This window comes from Primulina tabacum, chromosome 17 (assembly GCF_025594145.1).
Source record: "Primulina tabacum isolate GXHZ01 chromosome 17, ASM2559414v2, whole genome shotgun sequence".
NCBI classification, from domain to species: Eukaryota; Viridiplantae; Streptophyta; class Magnoliopsida; order Lamiales; family Gesneriaceae; genus Primulina; species Primulina tabacum.
The window spans coordinates 29,698,800-29,724,036 of NC_134566.1; the positions used below are offsets into that span (position 1 = coordinate 29,698,800).

The 25,237-nt window shown below is 32.2% G+C and overlaps 2 protein-coding genes across 3 annotated transcripts; both read left to right on the forward strand.

Annotated features, from left to right (window-relative positions):
* The first annotated feature begins 12,213 nt into the window (after positions 1–12,213).
* LOC142530817 (squalene monooxygenase SE1-like) lies at positions 12,214–16,625 on the forward strand. Of its 2 annotated transcripts, none has more exons than XM_075636665.1 (8): positions 12,214–12,684; positions 13,932–14,043; positions 14,274–14,346; positions 14,719–14,887; positions 15,003–15,221; positions 15,340–15,615; positions 15,717–15,995; positions 16,192–16,625. In XM_075636665.1, the coding sequence occupies exons 1-8, from the start codon at positions 12,436–12,438 to the stop codon at positions 16,294–16,296; spliced, it is 1,482 nt and encodes a 493-aa protein (XP_075492780.1). In that variant the 5' UTR covers positions 12,214–12,435; the 3' UTR covers positions 16,297–16,625. The 2 variants fall into 2 exon arrangements, with proteins under 2 accessions (XP_075492780.1, XP_075492778.1); XM_075636663.1 differs by having other exon boundaries at positions 12,220–12,684; positions 14,172–14,346.
* Positions 16,626–20,726: 4,101 nt separating this feature from the next.
* LOC142530815 (GTP-binding protein At3g49725, chloroplastic) lies at positions 20,727–25,235 on the forward strand. The gene is made up of 13 exons (XM_075636662.1): positions 20,727–21,173; positions 21,489–21,553; positions 21,656–21,718; positions 22,043–22,132; positions 22,206–22,318; positions 22,428–22,496; positions 22,939–23,077; positions 23,171–23,226; positions 23,331–23,381; positions 23,485–23,539; positions 23,622–23,678; positions 23,762–23,881; positions 24,348–25,235. The coding sequence occupies exons 1-13, from the start codon at positions 20,819–20,821 to the stop codon at positions 24,852–24,854; spliced, it is 1,740 nt and encodes a 579-aa protein (XP_075492777.1). The 5' UTR covers positions 20,727–20,818; the 3' UTR covers positions 24,855–25,235.
* Positions 25,236–25,237: the final 2 nt, after the last annotated feature.

Below are 25,237 nucleotides of genomic sequence, written 5' to 3' on the forward strand. Positions count from 1 at the left end.
GGAATAATTTAAACAATTATATAATAAACAGGGTCTGAATTTTTTTTTTTAAAATACAAAGCGGAAACGTAATGTAATTCACTTCAGATTACATACTAAGCATAAACATATAAATCTTGTATTATTTACAAGAATTCAACTAGGTTCAACTATATATCAGTGCTGAATCCTAAGTTGCTTCGAAGCCCGGATCTCCACGCTATCTAGTCCAGCCTCGTTCTCTTCTTGACCCTGAATGGTATTCTTATTGAACACTGGCGCTCGGGCGGTCATTTCCTACCGCTCGGGCGCCAACAGTTATGTCCAAACATTGTACTTTTCATATGTTTTGCCCAGTCTGGTCTCGGAATGGCCCGGCTATAATCACCTCAGTTCATAATCAATAAATCATCTCAGATTACAATAGTCAAATTCTTGGGCATTACAATACTTCTAAAGTAAAACTAAGTACTTTAAAATTTTCATGTTTATTTGAGCAATTTTTTTTTACAAAAAAATATTAATTGAGATGAATATGTCATCCAAATGCATTTTCCATTGAAATACCAATACTTGGTGAATTTACGTTGTCTATTCGAATATCCAGTATTATAATACATATTGTAAGTATCTCATTTTCGAAATCAAGTATTTGCAAACTCAAAATAGGTATTTCTCAAGTAAAACTAAGTACTTTAAAATTTTATGCTTAGTTTGGAATTTGATATTTTTTAAAAAAAAATATTAAATGAGATGAATATGTCATCCAAATACACCTTTCATTAAAAGACAAATAATGACTGAATTTATGGTGATCGTTCGAAGATCCAGTATTTTCTTACACATTTGGAATATTTAAAGAGCCAAATCAAGTATCTGAAACTTCAAAATAGATACTTTATATGTCAAAATAAGTACTTAATCTTATTTCATGATGAGTGAAGAACTATATTTTTTTAAAAATAAAATGACATGAATAATTCATCATAATGAATTTTTAATGAAAAACCAATAATGATTGAATTTAAGGTGATTTTTCAAAAATATAGTATTTTTTTACACATTTGGAGTATTCAAATAACACAATCAAGTATCTGAAACTCCATAATAGGTACTAATACTTTGGTAGATGTAAAACACACAATTAATTTGGTGGGTAAAATTATATCTTTATTTAAATAATAAAAGGGCAAAAATGTAAATTTATTTTTTAGAGAGTTAAAACTAATTTATAGTGTGTGTCAGGTACTGATTTGTAAAAAAAATCATCTAGGTACTGAATCTTAAAATAAATATAGACAGATGTATTTTTTTCAAATTTACCCTTAAAATAATCCCTAATTATTAAATCGATTTTGTTTTTTTTCTTTTTCAATGTTTAGTAAGATGATGATCTCCATATATATTGTCAAATGAAAAAGAAAAAGAATACTAACAAAGAGATAACACCGAAAGGCGAAGGTAACTGTAAGAGAGTCAAAGCAAAAACGAAGGTCCCGAGAGAATTGAATGCTTGTGACTCATACAGTGGGGCCATATTTGTTCTCAAAATTAACAACAAACTTCAACGACTCACTACATTCATTACTCATTCAATACCAATAAAATCTCACTCTATTTTTAAAAAAAATAAAAAATTAACTATTGAGTGCAATAATTGTCCCTGTTTGGTAGAGCGATCGAATCGTGGTGCTTGAACTGCTGTGCTGTGTAAAAAATTTGAGTTGCATCATTACTATTAGTTATAGCTTTTGGTAAAGCGGTAAGCACTCGGTCCTACAATTGGTATCAGAGCCAAGGTCTCATTGATTGCGAGGAATGTAATTATTGGGAGGGAGATTGTTGGGTGCAATAATTGCCCTGCTTGGTAGAGCGATCGAATCGTGGTGCTTGAGCTGTCGTGCAGTTTAAAAGATTTGAGTTGCACAATCACTATTAGCTATAGCTTTTGGTAAAGCGGTAAGCACTCGGTCCTACATTAGGGTTTTCAATATTTATAGTTTCATTATATTGTCTACTAACTATATCCACTTTTGTTTTTATCAATAAATTGACATTCGTCTATTAGATGTGATGAATTATATCAAAATTATATATCCAACGGAGGAGTATATATCATGTGTGGAAAGTTTACCTAAATGTGCATGTGTTCGTGCTTCATGGGAATTGGGAATAAACAACAGTTGGAAAGAAAGATATTTGCACAACGCAGAAGAATAGCAGGCAACAACAGTTGGACTTCATGCTTCTTGCTTACTTATTTTCAGGTTGCTAAAATATCTCAACTCCTCGTGGGGCAATACTGCTTCTGCCAACTATAAAACGAAAGACTAACCAGGTTGATTTCTGAAGTAGACATGCTAATTGAAAAGGAAGGTGTTTTGTAAAATTTCGGCTTTTTTGTTCATTCATACTATAAAGTTGCAGCGTATCAACCCTTTCGACACGAGCTATTCGATAAAATCGTGATCTCGTAGATCGACGCGATTTGTTCTTCCCTGATATGCTGGAATTTTGGACAACATGTTAAGAAATTACATTTCTCCATGTATCAAATATATATCGATCACTGAGATTTGAATCATTTCATCGGTAAAACAATCTAAGCCTACAATCCGGTGAACTAGTTGGTGTTCGTTTTTCTTCTCATACTCTGGTTACTCGTTCCCGTCTAGTTACCCAAATACTAATTAATACATTATTTTCCCCTTTTGTTTTTATATATAATATTCTACATGCTTATTTTGTTACATTCATAAAAATTTATAACCATTTCACCACATATATATATTATTTCATAAGACTAATGGCGTGCAAAGAAATTACCAACTCAACCCACTTATTTTAAGTGATGAGACAGCCGGTCAGGTTGGGGCGGCCAGCCCGCAATCAGTCCCAACCTGCACAACCCATTTTTAGGAAATTGCAACTCAATCCACCTATTTATTTATATGACGGGTTTATATCACTTTGACATTTCTAGACAATTATTTTCCTAGTTACGTTCTAAAAAAATTGTGACGAAATTTAAAACAAGGCTGCACAATAAGCTTTCTAACGTAATTAGTCTGACCTCATTTACTTTACCACACAAGTCTTATATGCTTAAAAAATGTTTAATAATAAACTTCTTCCGGGACATGTTTGATCAAGTTTACGTATGGGATTGTGCAACATAAATCAACGTCTCAAAATATGACTAATTATTGATTAAAAATGTAATTTAACAGTTTTTATTTACTTTCCAAAAATTATATAAGACTGGGAGAATTACATAGTGAAAAAGGTAACTCTATATTCACCGAAATATAGAGTCATAAAAAACACATATTATGAATAAAAAAGTTTCATATCTATAAGCTGACTAGCTACACTCTTTTCCGTGAAAAATTAATTCTCATTGTACAATAAAAGTCATATGTCTCCATAGTGATATGATAATATTTACTTTGGGACTAAACCTTCGTGAATTTATTTTTAAACTTTATCCAAAAAGCTTCATACATATGAATCTTCCATCTTATAAACACAATATCTTCTCCATATATGTTAAATGTGAGACTTTGGTTACATTATCAACAATCCTCCTCTAATGAAAATGATCACCATTCTTCTCATGGTTCGGATCTCTCCTCAATCCCATCAGCCCATCCTCTCCAATTGGAGGATCATACACTCCTTGCGTTGGGAGCACACACCTTACATGAAATACTTAAGAGTACCGCCTAATTGGAGAGCTTATCACGGATTTACTAGAAGTCTCACCTCATTCGATAAGTCTAACATCATTCGTTTAAGTATCTGAGGATTTCACTCACATGGCTCTGATACCACTTGTTGTACAATTAAAGTTACATATCTCCACAATTGTATGATATTATTCACTTTGGGCCTAAGTTCCCATGGATTTGCTTTTGGACTTTACCCAAAATATTTCATACCAATAGAGATATAAATCTCTCATTATTCATTTATCCAACATTCTTCTTTTCTCTTCATTTATCCAACATTCTCCACAATCACTCACCTTTCCATCGGCTATTTGGTGTTTCGACTTTACCCAAAATAATTGTCCACGTTAAGTAAAACAATCGAAACTTAGTGTTTCAGCTGTTTTAAGATTTAAAAGTTTTAAGTTGCACTGTTACCATAAACTATACTTTTTGGTAAAGCGACAAACACTAATTCATTTTATTTTTGCAATATGTTAAATTCGAGGAAAAAAACCAGCTGATCAAAAACCTCAATTAATTCATGGACAAAGAATTTTACTAAAAAAACTAGAGTATAAAAAAGGTCAAAAATACGACGATTTCCAGATTAGGGTTTTCAACTTCGACTATTTTTTTTTAAAAAAATGCAAGGTTAATTAGCTTATTAATTTTCTTAGGAGGTTTTATGTCACTTAGTAGTTTTACTGGAAATTTTCCATTGGCCCAATATATATCATGTCAATCGAATTTTAAAAAATATGACCACTCAAAATTACCAATGCTTTTAAAGTCGTCATCATCTTTGATTTCGTACTAAAAACATTTTTTTTTAGAAAAATAGTAAAAATAATGAGAAAAGAACAAAAATTAACATTTTTAAGACACTACTGACAATAACATTAACAATTTAATATCTGCATTATTATGTATATGGATCGGAGGAATATAAAAACAAAGAACGACTAAACATTATTAAAATTATGTCGTGTTTTACTTTCTTTTTTTCACAAGACATTTGCTTACTGAGTAAGTCTCTTGTGAGACGATCTTACGAATATTTATCTGTGAGACGAGTCAACCTTACCGATATTCACAATAAAAAGTAATAATCTTAGCATAAAAAGTAATACTTCTTCATGGATGATCCAAATAAGATATACGTCTCACAAAATACGACTCATGAGACCGTCTCACACAAGTTTTTGGCTTACTTCCGTCTCTTTCAAGGAACACTGTTGAGAAAGTCGTCCCTTTTCCTTTCACAAAATCACTATATTCATATATATATATATATATATATATATATATAAGCCAAAAGAGAAAATTACAATTTTTATCATTTATATATATTGTATATTTTGGTTTTTTATTTTTTTAAAATTGGGTTTTAGTTCTGTGCCTTTAAATTTTTGACACATTTTAATTATTTTCATCGAGAATACTGATGTGACACTGTACAGATGACCGCACATCAACGTCATGTTGGTAGAAGGACCAAAATTGTAAAAACTTACAATGGTAGATAACATACTAAAACTGAAATTTGACTATGCGTGAAACCAAAATCTAAAAAAAGACCAATTTACGTGACCACGCTATAGGTTCTCATTTTTTTTAAGAGTTTGATATATTCTAAATTGTTTTTTTTTTATAAAAAAAGTAACATTTAATAATTTAACTAAAAATTTGCACATTATAGGCATAGTTTGGGAAATGGGATAAGGGAGGGATTGATAAATAATCCTACTTATCCCATATTTGGTACCTTTTTAAAAAGCCCATGATCCCTTGATAAATAATTTTTTAGAAGGATAAAATGTCTTTTCTATTAGGTGTGATAATTTTAATTTAATGATCAAATACACTACAAATGACTTAATTGCCCTCAATTTATAAATGATTTTTATAAATCTATGCTAGTAGGTAGAAATTAAAATCAAATAAATATTTTTATTTATTTTTATATATTATATAATATGATAATTATATAAATGAATTCGAGATAATTATATAAATAATTTTTATAAATATCAATAAAATTTAGTATCACTCGATTAACCTTAAAAATTGATATTTGACTTGACTCACAAAATCAATGGCTCAATTATCATATTATATAATATATAAAATTAGGTAAAAATAAATAAATCATGCAAGCACTATCGGCGCATGAACAGATAAAAATATGAATTCAAGCAACAAATTTAAAATTATAAAATTTATTATGATAATGTTAATTTTGTCATTACAATCTAATATATAAATTTAATCACTCTTATTAAAATCATACCAAACATTAAATATAATATCCTACATCTTATTTATCCTTAACTTATCATTATCTTATATATCACATGTTTATCCTATCATGTGTACCAAACTATGTCTATACTTATTAGCAATCTGTCAGATATATTATTTCTACATAATTTATCATTTTAAAATTCACTTTTATGATTAATTAATCAGATCTTAATAATCAAGATATAACTAACTTATGCATGTATTAGATAAAACTTTGATAAACTATGCAGAATATTGAAATAAGAGAGAATTAGATAATCTACTATGAATCATGCCATTTCTTTAGATAAATTATCAAATTCAAGTAATTTTAAAAAAATTATCATTAAATTTTTGATTTAAAAGAGTAAAGGGATATTTATATCCCGTGCATATTTTATTTTGTAAAACGTGATTTCATTGAATTTTTCATATAGTAATGTTAATTATATTGAGATTAGGACTCTTGTGAAACGGTCTTACGATTTTAATTATGTCAACTCTACCGATATTTACAATAAAAAGTAATACTCTTAGCATAAAAAATAATATTTTTTTATGGATGACCCAAATAAGAGACACGTATCACAAAATACGACCCATAAAACCGTCTCAGATAAGTTTTGCCTTATATTTAATATAATAACGATCGTTTTTGTAATTAATATCTTGTTACACGTATCCTGCTATTCTCTCTTTCGGGATTTCTCCTTAAACCGACACTAGGAAAACAAGAAATCTCCATCATCGGAAAATGAACGAAAAAACATGTTAAGAAATCTGTCTTTAGCATTAAAAAAATATATTTTCATGGTCGTTCGAGTCCTATTTTTTTCGAGGCCCATAAATTTTTTTAAAAAAACTTATTATATAGTAGTGTTTGACCTAATATAAATTTATTATTTATCAAAATTTCCTGTTCATATAACAAAAAATTGTTTTTCGTGTGTTCAATATAAACTTTTTTATAATTTATGGGCCGCTCGATAAATTTATTTATAAAATTTATTATTTTTAGGTCGCTTGTTATTTTTTATAAATATAATTTTTTTTTCCAGGGGCCAATATAAAGAAAGAACTTTTTTTATTTCATAAATTTATTATATATATAATTGGACCAATATAAAAACCCACTTTATGTCTCATAGAGCTTTTATAGTGAATTAATTGAAGAAAATAAATGAATATTTCTCAATTGTTCACTTTACTTATAAATTCTTGTTGGTTATCTTTTATTTTTCGGTTATAATAGTTAGTGTAAAATGAAATTTCTCAAAGTTAAAGTTCATCAAAACTTTTCTCTGTAATCAACAATGTCATAAGAAAATATCGAATGACTTGATTATGCTATCAATTGATAAATAAATTACTGAATAAAATTTAGTATTTTTAGCTCTAAAATTTTAAGACGAATTGTTTTTTAGTGATTATTTTGTACATGTTTGATTTTATTACTCAATTATAATATATTTATTTTGACTATTGCGTATTGTTTAGTTTTTATATTATTTTTTAATTCAAGAAAATTATTATGAATCTAAAAAAATATGAATACATGTTTTGATTTAAGAGCCTCTTTGTAAAATTAAACTCAGACCTAAAAGTTGTTACGATCGATCTTGTATATATATACATATTATATACCACTACAAAATATCACTATTTTTAAAATTAGGCTACGAGGCCTCGGGCCATATGAATATATATACATGCGATGCCCATAACAATTTTATGTAGTGGTTTTCTGAAATTGTAATTCATATTCAAATTATAACCATGCAAAAATTTGTGTGAGACACTCTCACGGATCGTATTTTGTGAGACGGATCTCTTATTTAGGTCATCCATTAAAAATTATTATTTTTTATGTTAAGAATATTAATTTTTATTGTAAATATCGTTAGGGTTGACCCGTCTCACAGATAAAGATTCGTGAGACCGTCTCACAGATAAAGATTCGTGAGACCGTCTCACAATAGACCTATTCTTATAACCAATGAACATGAATACAATGTTTACGGTCATTATATATAAACATCCATCCATTTATTATTTATTATATATATTAATCTTCAAGAAAATTAAGTAATAGCTTCTAAAAAACAATTATTACATATAAAAAAACGCCGATGGACGCTATCGAAGTAAAATTGTTATTTAAAGACGTTGAAATTTATAGAACTATCTACTATATTTTCAAAATATTTATATCTAAAAGGTATCTAACGTGTTACATAATTATTATAAGAAACATCCATTTGTCATAATTTGTATCATTAATTAGTTGAATATGTATGTTTCTGAGTGGATGTTATGTGAGACCGTTTCACGGATCTTAATATGTGAGACGGGTCAATCCTGCCCATTTTCACAATAAAAAGTAATAATCTTAACATAAAAAGTAATATTTTTTCATGGATGACCCAAATAGAGACCCGTCTCACATAATACGACCCGTGAGACCGTCTCACACAAGTTTTTGCCTATCTTTTGATACGGTTTTACGGATCTTTATTCATGATACGGGTCAACCATGTCTATATTTACAATAAAAAATAATATTTTTGAAATAAAATAATAATTTTTCACGGTTGACCTAAATAGAAAATACATCTCATAAAATTGACACATGAGACTGTCTCACAAGAGTTTTTGTGCAATTAATTTATACTGAAAATTTAAGGGATCGGGTCCAAAAACACACCAAATTTCTTTTTTTTTTTTAAAAAAAAATAGCCACTCTTAAATTTTTTTCGTCTTCATTTTCATTTAAGTATAAGTGTGGTCCGTGATTTTTTTAAAATAAAAATATATATTATATTTATGCATAATTAACGGCATCCATAGTAAAGACAAAAACACTTTAAAATTTTATAACTAATCTTACTAAACATGCAAATTTCATCCCCTACAATACTAATATGCATAATATGTATTTACAATATTTTATTTATCTTTTTTTTTTTTTATTATGGGTTTTGATTTAAGAGTAGGTCTCTTGTGAAACGGTCTCACAAATCTTTATTTGTAAAACGGGTCAACCCTACCAAATTTAAGGTGACCGAGTGTTTGCCGCTTTACCAAAAGCTATAGCTGGTGGTAATGATACAACTCAAATCTTTTTAAACCGCAGAGCAGCTCAAGCACCACGGTTCGATCGCTCTACCAAGCAAGGACAATTATTGCATCGAATAATCTCCCTCTCAATAATTGCACTTCTTGCAATCAATGAGAATCGAACACATGACCTTGCTCTGATATCAATTGTAGGACCGAGTGCTTGCCTCTTTATCAAAAGCTATAGCTGATAGTAATGGTGCAACTCAAATCTTTTTAAATCGCACAGTAGCTCAAGCACCACGGTTCGATCGCTCTACCAAACAAGGACAATTTTTGCACCCAACATAAGGGATCGGGTCTAAATGCACACCAAATTTCTTAATTTTTTTTTTTAAAATAGCCACTCTTAATTTTTTTCGGCTTCATTTTCATTTCAGTATAAGTGTGGTCCATGATTTTTTTTTTAAAATAAAAATATATATTATATTTATGCATAATTAACGGCGTCCATAGTAAAGAACAAAACACTTTAAAATTTTATAATTAATCTTACTAAACATGCAGATTTCATCCCCTAAAAATACTAATATGCATAATATGTATTTACAATATTTTATGTATCTTTTTTTTATTTATTATAAGTTTTGATTTAAGAGTAGGTTTCTTCTGAGACGGTCTCACGAATCTTTATCCGTAAAACGGGTCAATCCTACCGATATTCACTATAAAAAGTAATACTTTTAGCATAAAAAAGTAATATTTTTTAATGGATGACCCAAATAAGAGATCCGTCTCACAAAATACGAACCGTGAAACCGTCTCACACAAATTTTTACCTTAATTTGATATGGACATTTTTATTAAACCAAATTGGTGAATATATAGTATATTTAATTTACTTTTTGTCTTTCAGATATTGTGAATTTTCATGATTTAACTATGGCCATACTTGTAAAAGTTTGTGCCTTTTCTTTTAAATTAAGAGATCATGATTTATTTTTATTTTTTTCTTAGAAAAATGTTTTCATCATATCATAACCCTAGGTGTATCATATTTTATAATATTAATTAATAATAGTATATATGCATAGTTGCTTCTAGTATAATGTTCTTTTTTCTTAAAAAAAGAAACTTCTTGTATAATGTTACACTTGCCTGATAATGAATTTCATACGTGTGAGTTGTAAATTATTTAATCTTTATAATATTATCAAATTAATTAAACAATAAAAAAGTTCATATTTCAAATTTTATTATTATAAATCTCAAGAAAATTAAATAATACCACCTTCCAAAAATCTGTCATTCAATATAGAGTAAGTCTTTTGTGAGACGATTTCATGAATCTTTATATGTGAGACGGGTCAACCATACCGATATTCACAATAAAAAGTAATACTCTTAGCATAAAAAATAATATTTTTTCATGAATGATTCAAATAAGAGATCTGTCTCACAAAATATGACCCGTGAGATCGTATCACACAAATATTTGCCTTCAAAATACAACTACTATTGAATAATGATGGTATGGTCGTTATCCAAATCTATATACTAAATTGTTAGATATATATTTATACAGAAAACGTATAGTGTATATCAATATAATATTAATCAATATATATGTCTCTAGAAAATGTTTGAGTTGGTTGAGTATTGAACATTGGTTCAAGTGTCTGATTTTATCTATCAACATTTTATCAAGTGAATATGTCGTACATAACTTGTCCAGTACGATTTTTCTGATTAACGAAGTTTGCAAGCTAATGTATCCGCCAAAATTTTTTTTAAGTGCGTATAAAAAGGTGACTACTGCCACTTTTTTCGTCATAAAAAATCAATATTTGTACCTGAAAGACATAAAACATGATACACATATAAATTATCTCTAGAAATATTTATCAGTCATAATTTGTATGATTAATTATTTTATATTGCAAAAAAGGAAGAAAAATAGGATTGTAGCAAAATGCCCACCAATTCAATAATATTTTTTTTAAAAAAAATATCTTTGATAAAATAAAATAATAAAAAAAATTAGCGACTCTTATTTTTTCTTGATTTTTTTTTAAAATAAATATATAAGTGGTCCATGAAATATTTTTGGCCTCTAATGTAATGATTCGCAATCTCGGGCCATACTCTGCCCGAATTAGGTCCAATTAATCAACACGCGAACGTGGCCATCTATATATATATATATATATATATATATATATATATAGATTATAACTTTCCATTTTTTTTATAAATAAATCTTAAATTTATTAAACCATTAATTGTAATTAAAAACAGACATAATTTAATATATATCCTTAAAAAATTTTAAAAATTATAATTTTAAGGAAATCATAGAGCGATAAATATTGATATGGTAGTTGTACATAGATTATAAATTTATTAAAATAAATTATTGTGATAGTTTTTGTTAAATACTTAGGCGACCTTTTCGGTTTTCGGACCACTAAATAATTGAGACATGTCGTTACAAAGAGTTTATTTATTTTTTCATTATTTTTTAATTAACGTAATTATATAAAAGTATGTATCTTGTGAGACGATATCACGAATTTTTATCTGTGAGACGAGTCAACCCTACCGATATTCACAATAAAAAATAATACTCTTAGCATAAAAAGTAATGTTTTTTTATGGATGACCCGAATAAGATATCTGTCTCACAAAATACGACTCGTGAGACCGTCTTATAAAACATTACTTTTTATGCTAAGAGTTTTACTTTTTATTGTGAATATCGGTAGGGTTGACCCGTCTCACAGATAAATATTCGTGAGACGTCTCATAAAAGACCTATTCAAAAGTAATATTTTTCATTGATGATCCAAATAAGAGATATTTCTCACAAAATACGACCCGTGAGACCGTCTCATACAAATTTTTGTCATTCTATAATGCTAACATCTCATTAACCACTCCTCGGAAAATAAAAGCTCATATGTTTGGGCTGAAGAAGTCTTATGAATAATAATCGCGGGAGAATGATATCGGGTCATTACAGTAAAAAACGGATACATAAACTTAGCCATACATATAATACTTACGATCGATTAATAATATAAAACATAATTATCAGAAAATATATTTTTTAGTGAGCATGGGCTGCCACTTACTCTCTGCAGACAACCAAGATACGTAAATTTTGGTTGAAATAGAATCCAAAACTCCTCATCACCGGATTACCATATTCGCAACAATTTTCACGTTGTTTGCTTACAGTGTGACAAATAACGAACCCCACATCTCTCTCAATCTTTCTTCTCATTCTACACAAACGTTATCACACCATTTGTGTTAGACCCGGAAGCTTCTCGAAAAGCAAAGACAAACTCCTCTATTTAAGGCCCATAGGAGTGGCGATTGTTGTGTGGGTATTGTGGTGATGGATGAGTACATTGTGGGAACTGTCTCTGCTTTTACGATGGGAGTGGTTCTTTTCTACGTTTTGCGAAGAAAGACCGTGGAATCTTTGCGGAAGAGGGACCGTGAAAGTGCAACTGTGGACAATGGGTACGAGATTCGGAGTGAGCAGATGAACGGGGAACGCAGCCCAGATGAAGGGTCCGACCCGGATGTTATTGTAGTGGGTGCTGGAGTTGCCGGAGCTGCTCTGGCTTATACACTTGGGAAGGTCAATTCTTGTTCATGCTTCTTTTGTTGTCATTATTTGTTCTTACGATTCGTTGTTATAAAAACGGCAGCCTTTCTTTCTGAAAAAAATATTATCTTGGTAAGAGTTGCAGAAATGGAGGTTTTTACAGAGTTCAAATAATGATGGTGAAAGGAAAAATAGACTCTTGAGATCTGAAAGATCGATCTTTTTCTTATTTCTTTCAGATTTGTGGATTCAGCAGATGACACACTCGTATTTTGTTCAATAAAATTGTTAGAAATGTAATTATTACCGTTGGCCAATTTATGTAAAGATGGGATTTCAACAAAAACTGGATGGCTTTCCAGGTCCAACCTCCTCTCCAGTTTATGTTAGGACTAAAGGACTTTAGTTCGCTCACGTTGTCCGAGATTATAGTGGAATCATTGTCTTCGGATGCTAAATATGCTCAATTGAGCTGATTCACATGAATTGATGTGTCTGTTTTAGTATCTTAATTTGTCATGTTCTTGTTGATATCGTGGGATTGGGGTTAATTGAATAGTCTTACTTAATCGTCAGACAGGTCAGACTGATTTCTCTATTGTATAATTCTCTAAAATGACTTGTAGAAATTAATATTTGAGATTTGGCAAGGATTATGCTTTATTTATATTATATACTAATACAGTTCATTGGCTGGCATGGTTGATTAAATTAAAATTTAAAAAGGTTAGTGGTGACGTGTGGAGGAAATGACACCATATTCAAACTTGCCACTTGTTGTAGCATAGATTTTCGAGTGCATTTGGTGTTGACTTAGAATGGAGTTATCAAGCATGGCTTGTCTCAGTTTCGAAAAGAGGATCATGGAGACGATCAGACCCCAACATGTTTGAAACTAAATCTTGAACGATATGAATGACAATGGATTGCGTACAAATACAATAATACTTCCTTACTTATTAGTATATTCATCTAAAAGAATTTGAAATGCGAGTTTACTTTCAATATTTCTTGTCTCAAAGATATGCTGGCGCTACGGAGAATTGATGAGCTGGCTGAAAAATAGTCACATAACACTGGTGTTGAACTAGTTCACAGCCTTTCACTGATCTAAATCGGAAGTGGTTTGCATGTTCCATGTAGCTGTCTTCTACAGATTGTTTTTTTTACTAAAAAAACTGGTCTTTAAGCATCTACTTGCTTGAGTTCTCAACTTCTCTGTTGATGTTTGCTTTTAGTTTATCTTTGATAAATGTATTGTTTACTGTTAAATATTTCAGGATGGACGACATGTACGTGTCATTGAAAGAGATTTATCAGAGCAGGATAGAATCGTTGGTGAGCTCCTACAGCCAGGGGGATACCTCAAACTGATCGAGTTGGGCCTTGAAGGTGCAATTGAACATATCCAAATTATGCTCATATTATGAAAAGTCCTGTTTTTTTCTCACATCTTAGCTTATGTTGATTCCTTGATTTCATTTTCCTGTATAAGTTATATTTACTCTTTTGCTTTAAAGACTGCGTTGAGAATATTGATGCCCAACGTGTGGTCGGATATGCTCTTTTCAAGGATGGGAAAAACACTAAATTGTCATATCCCTTGGAAAACTTCCACTCAGATGTTGCTGGAAGAAGTTTTCACAATGGACGATTTGTTCAGAGGATGAGAGAGAAGGCAACTACTCTTCCCAAGTATGTACATTTTTATGCCCTTTTAATGTTGCGCTTACATTTATGCATGGTCTTAGTACTTATGTTTCAAGGCCTTGTTAAGTCAACCGTGGCATTTATTGAACAAACCGTTATTTACATTTTGGAAAGAAAATTTTGGCATAATGGGAGCATTGTTGATAGTTTGAAGAAAAGGAAATTTCATCAATCTGATCCAGTTTCACCTAGTAAAGGAATTGAGAATGAGTTTGACAGTGAAAACGAAGTGTTTTGGAAGATTAATTTTCTTACTTTAAAAGATTTTTTAGCATGTTTGATGTCAGCAGTCAATGGTTCTGCCATCTTTCAACTGTTTGTTTGTCTTCTTTTTTTCAAATACTCCTTGTTCAACAGTGTACAACTAGAGCAAGGTACTGTAACATCTTTGCTCGAGGAGAACGGAACTATAAAAGGCGTGCAATACAAAACTAAAGCCGGCCAAGAGCTTAATGCTTATGCTCCTCTTACAATTGTTTGCGATGGATGCTTCTCTAATTTGAGACGTTCACTTTGCGACCCAAAGGTAATTTCAAGAAAGGACAGGATGCAGATAACTGGACCATATCTTCACATCATATTTTCTTTCCATTAAAAGTGTTTTGGCGCCTGAGCTTGAAGAATTGCTCTAATTTTTTCAGGTGGATATTCCTTCATGTTTTGTTGGTTTGGTATTGGAGAACTGTCAACTCCCATGTCCAAATCATGGGCATGTTATTTTAGCCGATCCCTCTCCAGTCTTGTTTTATCCAATTAGTAGCACCGAAATTCGCTGCTTGGTTGATATACCCGGTAAAAAACTCCCTTCTCTTGCTAGTGGGAAAATGGCAGAGTATTTGAAAACAGTAATAGCTCCTCAGGTATGTCAAATATTATAAAAACAGAAATTTAAATATCCAAATTCTAACTAAAAGGTCGCGGACTCGAAAATGTCTTGCTTTCTCTTAGTTTAGACTAAACTTTTCTCGATTGTTTTAGGTTCCATCAGAGCTTCATGATGCGTTCATATCTGCGGTTGATAAAGGAAATATAAAAACAATGCCGAACAGAAGCATGCCAGCAGCTCCTTATCCTGCTAAGGGGGCTCTATTGATGGGCGATGCTTTCAATATGCGCCATCCTTTGACAGGTGGAGGAATGACTGTGGCATTGTCTGACATTGTCGTATTACAAAATCTTCTTAGGCCCTTGCGTGACTTGAAGGATGCCGATTCATTGTGTAAATATCTCGAGTCATTCTACACTCTACGTAAGGTAAAGTTAAAGTACAGAGCTTGATATATCGCCCTAAAGTGGCAAATATATCTTCATTTAGTATTTTATACCGAAATTTTCATATTGTCCTTATTTCACAGCCAGTGGCATCAACTATTAACACATTGGCTGGGGCCTTGCACAAAGTGTTCTGTGCCTCTTCTGATCAAGCAAGAAAGGAAATGCGCCAAGCATGTTTTGATTACTTGAGTCTTGGAGGGGTCTGCTCGAGGGGACCCGTGGCTTTGCTTTCTGGCCTGAATCCCCGCCCATTGAGCTTGGTAATCCATTTCTTCGCTGTTGCTATGTATGGTGTTGGTCGTTTGCTAGTACCATTCCCTTCAGTAAGTCGACTGTGGATGGGCGTCAGATTAATTTTGGTATGTTACTCTCGCCAGCTTGAGTTCATTGCAGTATAACACGAAGCAAGTCCCCCTCTTCTGAACTTTCTATATAACATAAAACTTAAGCATCTTTTTAGTGAAACTCCATTGATCTGCATCTAATATGTTTACATCAACACGAATACCTTATGCTCTGCTTGCATCGTTCATAAATATACGTTATTCATTCCAGGGAGCTTCAAGTATCATCTTGCCCATCATAAAGGCAGAAGGCGTTAGGCAAATGTTCTTCCCTGCTACTGTTCCGGCATACTATCGAGCTGCTCCGGCCAAATGACTGCACATTTTCTTGTTCTTTTTTTCTTTTGTGTCGTGTATGTGTGATACAGGTTCCATGGCAGTGGACCTTGCTGAATGTGTAAAGTGGAACGAAATATAAAAAAAGAAAAGAAAAAATAGTAGAAAAACTTGTTGAAATGGGGAAAATTAGGATATGGAATTGGCTCCAAGAACTGTGAAAGTGAGGGCATCGTGTATTGTTCAGTTCTCCAGTTATTTTTTCATAGGAAGTGTACTACTGTTGGCTAATGCACTGACATTTCCTGTCATATCAAAGAATTTGAAATAGATCTGGAGCTGGGCACAACACCGCTTCATTCGATATTACCACTGTGGACATTGTCCTCATCCATTCATATTTTGTCACGTGTCAATGATTTTTTTTTTAATTTGACCAACCTGCTCAACCATGGTTTCATAATTTCAAAATTTTCAAATCTTCTCTCTCAAGCTTCACGTCATCTCTCTCAGAAGTCAAAACATTAATCTTCCACCCACTAATCTTCCACCACACCGTCAACACATCGACGAACACCACCGTATTTCCACCACGACGGTTTCAGAGTCCACTGTTAAGATGCACCATTAACAAACCAACGGTTTACACCCCCTCTTTCTCTAAACAAATCTTCCACCGTACCCTACAACGCCAACGAAGACCACCGTACCTCCACCACGGCGGCTCCGAAATCCATTGTTACGACGCCGAAGCCAGGTCCGTGAACAATGTTATGTGTTCTATTTTGGTTGTAACAAATTTATAGAACTTGAAAGTACCCATTATTTTCTGATGTAGTCTGTGTGTTTATTAATCTTGCAAACACGCAAAAATAAGTGGCTCAGTAAACTATTGTTCTTTTGACACTAAACACTTGAATGTGGCAGATATCAAATTGTGTAAACATACTTGAATGTGGCAGATACTGTAATAATCCTCTTTTGACACATTGAAGTGTATGGTTGAGAAAGATGAATATAATTCATTTTCGACCTTTCATCAAACTCATATACAAAATGGCGTCTATCTTCTCAGTTCTCAGCAAACACACACCCACAGTATTTAACCAAATGTTTCTGTGATCTGATAACATATGAAGATATTAATTGGGTAAAAAAGCAAATAGTTAAAATAATCAACTTTCATTTACCATCTTTTCATTTATGTCACGGTTCTTGGAGATTATTCACTTGTGTTTTCGTGTATTGCATCAGCAAACATATCATATCAAGAAGATCATGTACACAAACACAGAGATTTAAATCTTCGAATTGAAGTATTCTTACCAGGACTTTGTGAGGGAAAGCACGAAATATCCTTACATATTAAACAAAAACACAAATTAAAGAACCAGCAGTGTCTTTTTCACGATCTAGCATTTAGATTTTGTACGTTCGATCACACTTGAAAAGAATTAAAGATCATTCGGCGGGACATTTTTCCGAACATGTGTAGAGCTAAATCTAGTAAACAAAGGAAAATATATCCGTCGAACATATATCCATCAACGAAGGAAAAAACAACATAGGAGACTAAATCTTGCAAACCAGTATAATAATAATAAAAAAGAGAGCATAAAATTATGAAGACAAACATAGAATTCGAAGGTGGGAAAGCTAACTCGGATTTTGGAAAGAACTCCCTTATTCTCGAGAGTATGAGTATCCGTCGAATTCTTCTGCGCTTGAGGTGAGAAATACGTGTAAAATAGAGTCGTCCAGTGTTAGGATTGGAAAACTTATGCAGACGATAAACTCTTATTATTGTTAAAAATAAACCATAGTTGGGTTAAAATAGAATTTAATTACCACGTGCAGCCATCGGCTGGTTCAGGACAGTGCTCTTACAGTCAGCTTCGACCGAACCCACGACACCGTGGTGTGTACGTCATCATTATTGGATCATCTGAGTCTAATATACATCACGTGCCAAAAGACTGATGTAATTGTGAGTTACAAAACAATTTTGGCTGGTTTTATCTGCTGTAGATTTTATTTTCGGACAATGAAAAAAATGAATATGAATTTATAAACGGTTTGTATTTTCTTTTAAAACAAAATTAGATAATAAAAAGAATTTGGATTTGTGAAACTTTCATACATGATATTCATCAGTTTCTCCTCAATATTTAAAAATCTCGTGCGACATATATTATAATATCGGTTTTTAGTTGGTGGAAATCTATTTTTCTATTTTAATTTTGAAATAATATTGAAAAATAACATTAAAAATATTACATAAAATCGTACAGTTTTTTTCATAAAAAACCAAACCAACCAAACTGAATTAAATTAATTTATTAAGTTGGCAAAAATTTGTGTGAGACGGTCTCACGGATCGTATTTTGTGAGATAGATCTCTTATTTGGGTCATCCATGAAAAATTATTACTTTTTATGCTAAAAGTATTACTTTTTATTGTAAATATCGATAAGGTTAATCCGTCTCATAGATAAAGATTCGTGAGATCGTCTCACAAGTGGACCTACTCTATTAAGTTAGTATCCAAATAATTGAACTGTTGGAAATTTTTTGAAAATTAGAAATTTAATTTAAAAAGCTAATATAAATTGGAATTTAATAAAAATTAATTCGCATTGAAAAAAAAAATTCTTTGGTTTAACTGATTTCTTTACAGGAGTAACCGAAACTAAATTGAATAAACGAACATAATTTCCGATTGAAAAATCAGTCGGTTAAGTAGAAATTATTCTCAAACTAATTTTCAAATAGTATTTTATTATTGATTTTAATTTTGTTAACATCGTTAGCTTTAATATTTACAACGATAATTTCATAAATTACGCACATTTTTTTTATTCGTTATTTCAACACTATTCTTAGTTTATTTATGGTTGATAATCATAATATAATTGATCGATCGATAGATTTATTTATTTTATAACTTGGGAACTCGTAGCCATTAACCATTAGGTGTACACTGAGTAAATTGTCGGATTAATGCAATAGCATGCAAAAAACGTTAATTAGATAAACACACTGGACAAGTCATGTGTGATAATTGTGCCTGAAAATATATTGACATGGAGAATCGAATTAATGATTATTGATCAATCGTTCACCTACTCCACAAACTTGAAATACAATTGATTTATTTGTCGTTCGTATAATCAATAATAGTATTTCAAAAAATTCATGCGTCATATTTATTAATAATTTTAAAATGATAATATCTTAAATAATTTAAAAAAATTAAATTAAAAGGAGGGGCCGCGTTTGAGAGCTCGCCGGCTCGACATTTTTGAATTTATTTTGTTTTTTGTTTTTTATGATTATTATTTTTTATTTGTATTAATTAAAATAATTAAAATCCCCTTATTAGGAATGACAATAAATTGGATTTGATTATCATTCCATATCATCTGTCATCAAGCCCATTTATTATATCTGATCACATCCTCGTAGGGATTCAATTTTATCTTCATTCTCGTACATGTCGAATGATCGAATATTCATATAATACTCAAAAGTACGTCTCTTGTGAGACAGTCTCACGAATCTTTATCTGTGAGACGGGTCAACCTACCGATATTCACAATAAAAAGTAATACTCTTAACATACAAAAATAATATTTTTTTATAGATGACCCAAATAAGAGATTTGTCTCACAAAATACGACCCGTGAGACCGTCTCACGTAAATTTTTACTCATACCCAAATATCATATTACTACTTATAATTATATCTTTACCAATGGAAAAATTTAAAGCTTGAGCAAGTGTGGGACCTACGGGGCGGATCCAATCCATTGGCAAATGAAAAATATATCATATCGTTAATTTCTTCATGCTCGTTCCAAGTTCGTTTTCTTAAATTTGAATTATTTCGAGTAAGTTATAAATAGTTATTTAATTGCCAAGAACAATAAGAGAAAAAAATTAAATATAAACATTAGCAAATTAAATAAAATAGAAGAAATAACAAAATATTGTAAATAGTTTATCTCAATATTATTATCCAAAAAATAATATCAATTTAATACTAATAATTTTCTTCATTCCATCAAGTAAAACATATTAGAATTACCATCATAACCGAAAAATAATGTATGTATACATATACATATATACATATATATATTAATTTAATCAGATATTCAAGTCGGGTATGAGTATGATTATTTAAGATTCGCCTTCATCCTCGTACCCAATCACAATTTATTTAATAGGGTTAAAAATCTCCTCTATACCTTCTTTGATTTGGATCTGATATTGAATTTTCATTGAGTTCGGAGAAAGTTATAATCCCATTCTTGACAGATAGCAGGCCACTCATCTCAAATTCCTCTTGAAATGTTTGGGCCCTTGCATTAGTTTATGAATTAGCTAATTATAGTACATATGGGCCTGTCCAATTATAGATGAGCCCAAATCATACACCCTATCATGAATATCAAGCCCAAACCAACTATTCACCGTCTTCTTCCCTCCCCCGATTCCCGACATTAACAGCTCGATATCCAGCATAATCAAGAATCGATTCAAAAAAAGTTAGTCGAAAAATGCTGAGAACTATCGTTCACCAGCATCGTTCATTATCTTTTTCACCATCGATCACTTCACACTTCCCGCCCCTTTTTTCATGTTTCTCCAACTCTTCAATACTGCGGAGAAGGCAGCAGCATGATGTTCATGGAGATAAATTGAACAATGATCCCGATGCTCCGCCGAGGCTTTTTGTGGTGCAGCCGAGGCTCCGGCCGCAAAATTTTTTGAAAGCTAAACTTGATGAGGCACTCAATCTTGCAAATTCTCTTGAACAGCAGCGAGATGGGTTTTACCAGACGGAGTTCTTGGATAAAGAAATCCCTCCTCATCTTGTTGTTCAGAACCCAACTGCAAGGTCTCCTCGTGCCGGTTAGTCTTATCTTGTCTTTCTTATCATCGTTTTTGTGTTTCTGGCTTTTCACTTTGAATTTGTTTTGAGGTTAGTAATTCTGAAATGTGGGATTTAGCTTTTAGATAGATTGGTGTCGGGCATTAAAAATAGCCGTGGTTCTTCTTTTGAGTGCTATGTGTTTAATACTTGTGGACTACCTCTGGGTTTTTGTGATTACTCAATGTTCCATGGAGATGGTCCATCTTAATAAAACTGATATATGATTATCCTTTTTTATTGTCAAAACTGCAATCGGATAGGACTTATATTCATCTACATCATATGATTTACAGACACATATTTTGGAGTTGGGACTGTGAGCACTGTCAAAATTCATATAAATGAGTTGGAATCAAAGGTAGAGAATACCATGGTTGAAGTTGACATTTTCTCTTTCACTGAGACGTATGCGGCTCTCATTATTTGGATATATTTTGATACACTTTTTCCCCACTGGCAGCATGGAGTAGATGCTATTTTTGTGAATGCTATTCTTTCTGGTATTCAACAGCGAAATTTGGAGGTAAGTTTCCTGATTATCCCACTGTCATATCGAAATTATATAAACGCGTAATTTCTTTTTCTAATCTACTTCATTTATTTATTGTTATTTATTTTCGAAAAAATCTAGCTAGTTATTGGTTATTGGGATTGGTTGACACAAACATATAAGTTATGTTACACTGTCGAATAACAGACTTTTTTGGTTGTTTCAACTTCCAAATTCGTATGTGCACAATTTTCTTCAATGTGGGAGTGTTGTGTGTGCATACATAAAGAAGTTCCTTAAATGTTGGTTCCACGGACATGATCTTTGTGTTGATTTCCTGTGCTTCTTGTGTTGCAGCGGGCCTGGGGCAAACCTGTTCTTGACCGTCTGGGTCTCATAATAGAGATCTTTAATGCTCATGCCCACACAAAGGAAGCTAAGTTACAGGTAACCTGCTATCTTACTCTGCCAAACAAAGGAGCTTGGAAATGTGTTTTTATTTTTCTCTATTAACTTACAGGCTGAGTTAGCAGCTCTTATCTACAAGAGAAGCAGACTTGTTCGTGTACGTGGTCTTGATGGGCGTTACACATTTGGTGGGGTTGGAGAAGCAGAAGTTGTTAGTGCCAGAGGGTGAATTGCTGCAATTTGTTCCTTTAAAGGCTTATTAGCCATTATTATTTGTATGAAAGCATGTGGATGTTTACTAGAGACTTCTTATGGATTTATTTACGATTTTCAGGAGAGGGAGTGGAGGGCGTGGTTTTATTAGCGGTGCTGGAGAAACTGAGCTTCAGCTGCAACGACGAAGGTTTGTTAATTTAATAATCATTCTGATTATTTCTTTCTAACTTATATGTGATTCATCCCAATTGGGGGATATGTTTTCTCTTTATTGAAATTATGCAACTGTTGTCTAAACTGCTTATATTGGTGGTTCCACTGAAAGCAACTTATGGTGCACCGTGTTTTTGTTTTATTGTGATTACTCTTTGACTAGTATGATACAATTGGAGACAAGTAAATATTATTCTGTGCTAGGTAAGAATTTTTTGTCATGAAGTTTACTAGAGGTCTTTGATATGACATGCTCTAGCGTCGTTGCTTCTTGGTAATTTAGAAATATTTAATGCAATTCAAGTCTACTGGCTTTTAACACATACATATCATGTTATCTTTATTGGTAGTGATCTTTCGATTTAGGCATCTATACGTATCACACTTGTAACATATTTACATTCACCTTCTCTTAGAATCCTGGATCGGCGAACTAAGTTGTTATCTGAAATCGAAGAAGTACGTAGAACAAGAGCTGTACAACGTGCCTCCCGTAAAAGGCATGGAGGTTCACAAGAAATTGCTACTGTTGCTGTTGTTGGTTATACAAATGCTGTATGTGGCTCTAATTAAATTACTTGTTCTGTATATGCTTCGTTATAAAATAGCCTGACATTAACTCTTTGGTTTTCTCAAAACTTTTCCCAGGGTAAATCTACGTTAGTTAGTGCACTCTCAGACAGTTATCTTTATTGTGATGATCGGTATGGCAACACTCTGCCCTGGATTGATATATTTTGTAGTGGAACTCCTTTCTGATACCAATTTTGATAACACTTGAGTCTTGATGTAACTCCATTTGTATCAGATTGTTTGCCACGGTCGATCCGAAGTTAAGTAGTGTTCTTCTGCCATCTGGGTAATAGCAGTATCTTTATTTGGCCTATCCTAAATTTTGTAGACTTTGATTTTTGTCTTCAATCCTCGCTTCTACGGTATTAACTGGATTCTGATACTATCAGGAGGAAAATTTTGCTTAGCGACACTGTTGGGTTTATCTCTGATTTGCCTGTCCAGGTGAATATATAGTTGCCTGGTAGACTTCATTTTATTCCAGTTACTGTTTTTCTTTAGGGTCATTAAAATGTCAATTTTGTAGCTAGTGGAAGCATTTCATGCAACATTGGAAGAGGTTGTTGAAGCTGACCTCCTCGTGGTATGAACATTCAGTATCCTCTCTATCGCTTTCAAAGTAAAACTGGTATACTCTGTTTACATGGGTGTATATTTATTTCGCAGCATGTTCTGGACTCAAGTGCTCCAAATCTTGATGAACACAGGGAAACTGTTTTGGAAGTTCTTAGGCGAATTGGAGTGCCTGAGGAGAAGCTTCACAATATGATTGAAGTTTGGAACAAGGTTGCAGTTCCTGACTTGGTCTTGTTTTCATATTTTAGTTTGCATGTAAGATATAGTTTGCTCATAGATAAGATGATGAATGATACATAATATAACGATGATAAATCAATATACTTCGATAAGATAATCGTACATGACGTGATCTTTTGTAGAACTTAAGTTAAGCATTGATCAAAACAAGGATGAATAATCAATTAATGTTTTATCATCCACTCAAGCAGTGTCTAAATATATATACAACAATACATGTGCTAGCACATCGCATTTAATTGATATTATGATCTACATTTCTCTTTTACCATAAAATAGCAAAAATTGTCATCAATTTAGGAAAAATTACAGCCAGAAAAAAACTGTTTACTTTCATCAAATAAAAAAGAAAAAAAGAAAAGATCTGTTTACAAAATAGAGATCTGCTAGACAAAACGAAGATTATATGATTCACCTTGTCCAAAATTATCCTCAGGTCGATCTTCAAGAAACAGAATTAGACCAGACCGAACATGAAGATGAAGATTTCAGGAGCAATTCCTCAGGAGAAGACACATGTGATGTTGCATCTGACCAATTGTATGTTCAACACGATAATGATCAAGATATGAAGTCTCAACTATTCTCTGCCGAAGAAGACATTAGTGTTGGAGAAGCTAACTACGCTGATGGCTGGCTCTCATGTAGGGAAGAGCAAGAATCGTGGGTTGATTATGATAATTGCTCTGTGGGAAGTGGAACATCGGATAACCAACAAAAGGAATTCTCATGGGATTGGAGGGCTGCTGTTGAACGTTCTCAATCCCAACCAGAATCCACTGTACATGTAAAAACATCATCCATAACAGGAGTTGGCTTGGCAGAGTTGTTAGAACTCATTGATGAGAAGTTACCCTGCATGCAAGTGGTGGAAAGGAGCATCTTTGATCGGAAATGGAGACCCCCACGGGAAGCAGACAGCAAACTAGCAGTTCAGCAGTAGCAACATATCCTAGAAATTTAAAATGGCAGTGGTGTTCAGTTCCTGATCTTGGCATCTTGCTCGTCATTTTCCGAGCCAGTAGAGCCTTGATATACGTGAATGGACTCGTGACTGATTGGCTCAATCTTGAGTTGAAATTGGGTTTCAGACACGAACTCCAAGCTAAAACCCCAAACAACAGCATCTAGGGTCCAATTGATATCCACATACAGATCCAGTGCCTTGGGCAACGATAGGAAACCAGGTGAACATAACTTTATTTAGAGTTAGAGCCTGATACACATCTATGTTCTAATAATATGACGAGTATCTATACAGTTGTGTTAAGTACTGTTGTTTCTCATAGGCAACAATAAATTTTTCGAATAGAATGGAAATTTTGT

What these genes read in the sequence shown, in the direction of transcription:
- LOC142530817 (XM_075636663.1), top strand. Translation starts at nt 12,436, where the DNA reads ATGGATGAGTACATTGTGGGAACTGTCTCTGCTTTTACGATGGGAGTG. An exon ending in TGGCTTATACACTTGGGAAG is followed by an intron (nt 12,685 to 13,931) that starts GTCAATTCTTGT and finishes TAAATATTTCAG; the next exon opens with GATGGACGACATGTACGTGT. An exon ending in TGGGCGTCAGATTAATTTTG is followed by an intron (nt 15,996 to 16,191) that starts GTATGTTACTCT and finishes TATTCATTCCAG; the next exon opens with GGAGCTTCAAGTATCATCTT.
- LOC142530815 (XM_075636662.1), top strand. Translation starts at nt 20,819, where the DNA reads ATGCTGAGAACTATCGTTCACCAGCATCGTTCATTATCTTTTTCACCA. An exon ending in CTTCAGCTGCAACGACGAAG is followed by an intron (nt 22,497 to 22,938) that starts GTTTGTTAATTT and finishes ACCTTCTCTTAG; the next exon opens with AATCCTGGATCGGCGAACTA. An exon ending in TATCTTTATTGTGATGATCG is followed by an intron (nt 23,227 to 23,330) that starts GTATGGCAACAC and finishes CATTTGTATCAG; the next exon opens with ATTGTTTGCCACGGTCGATC.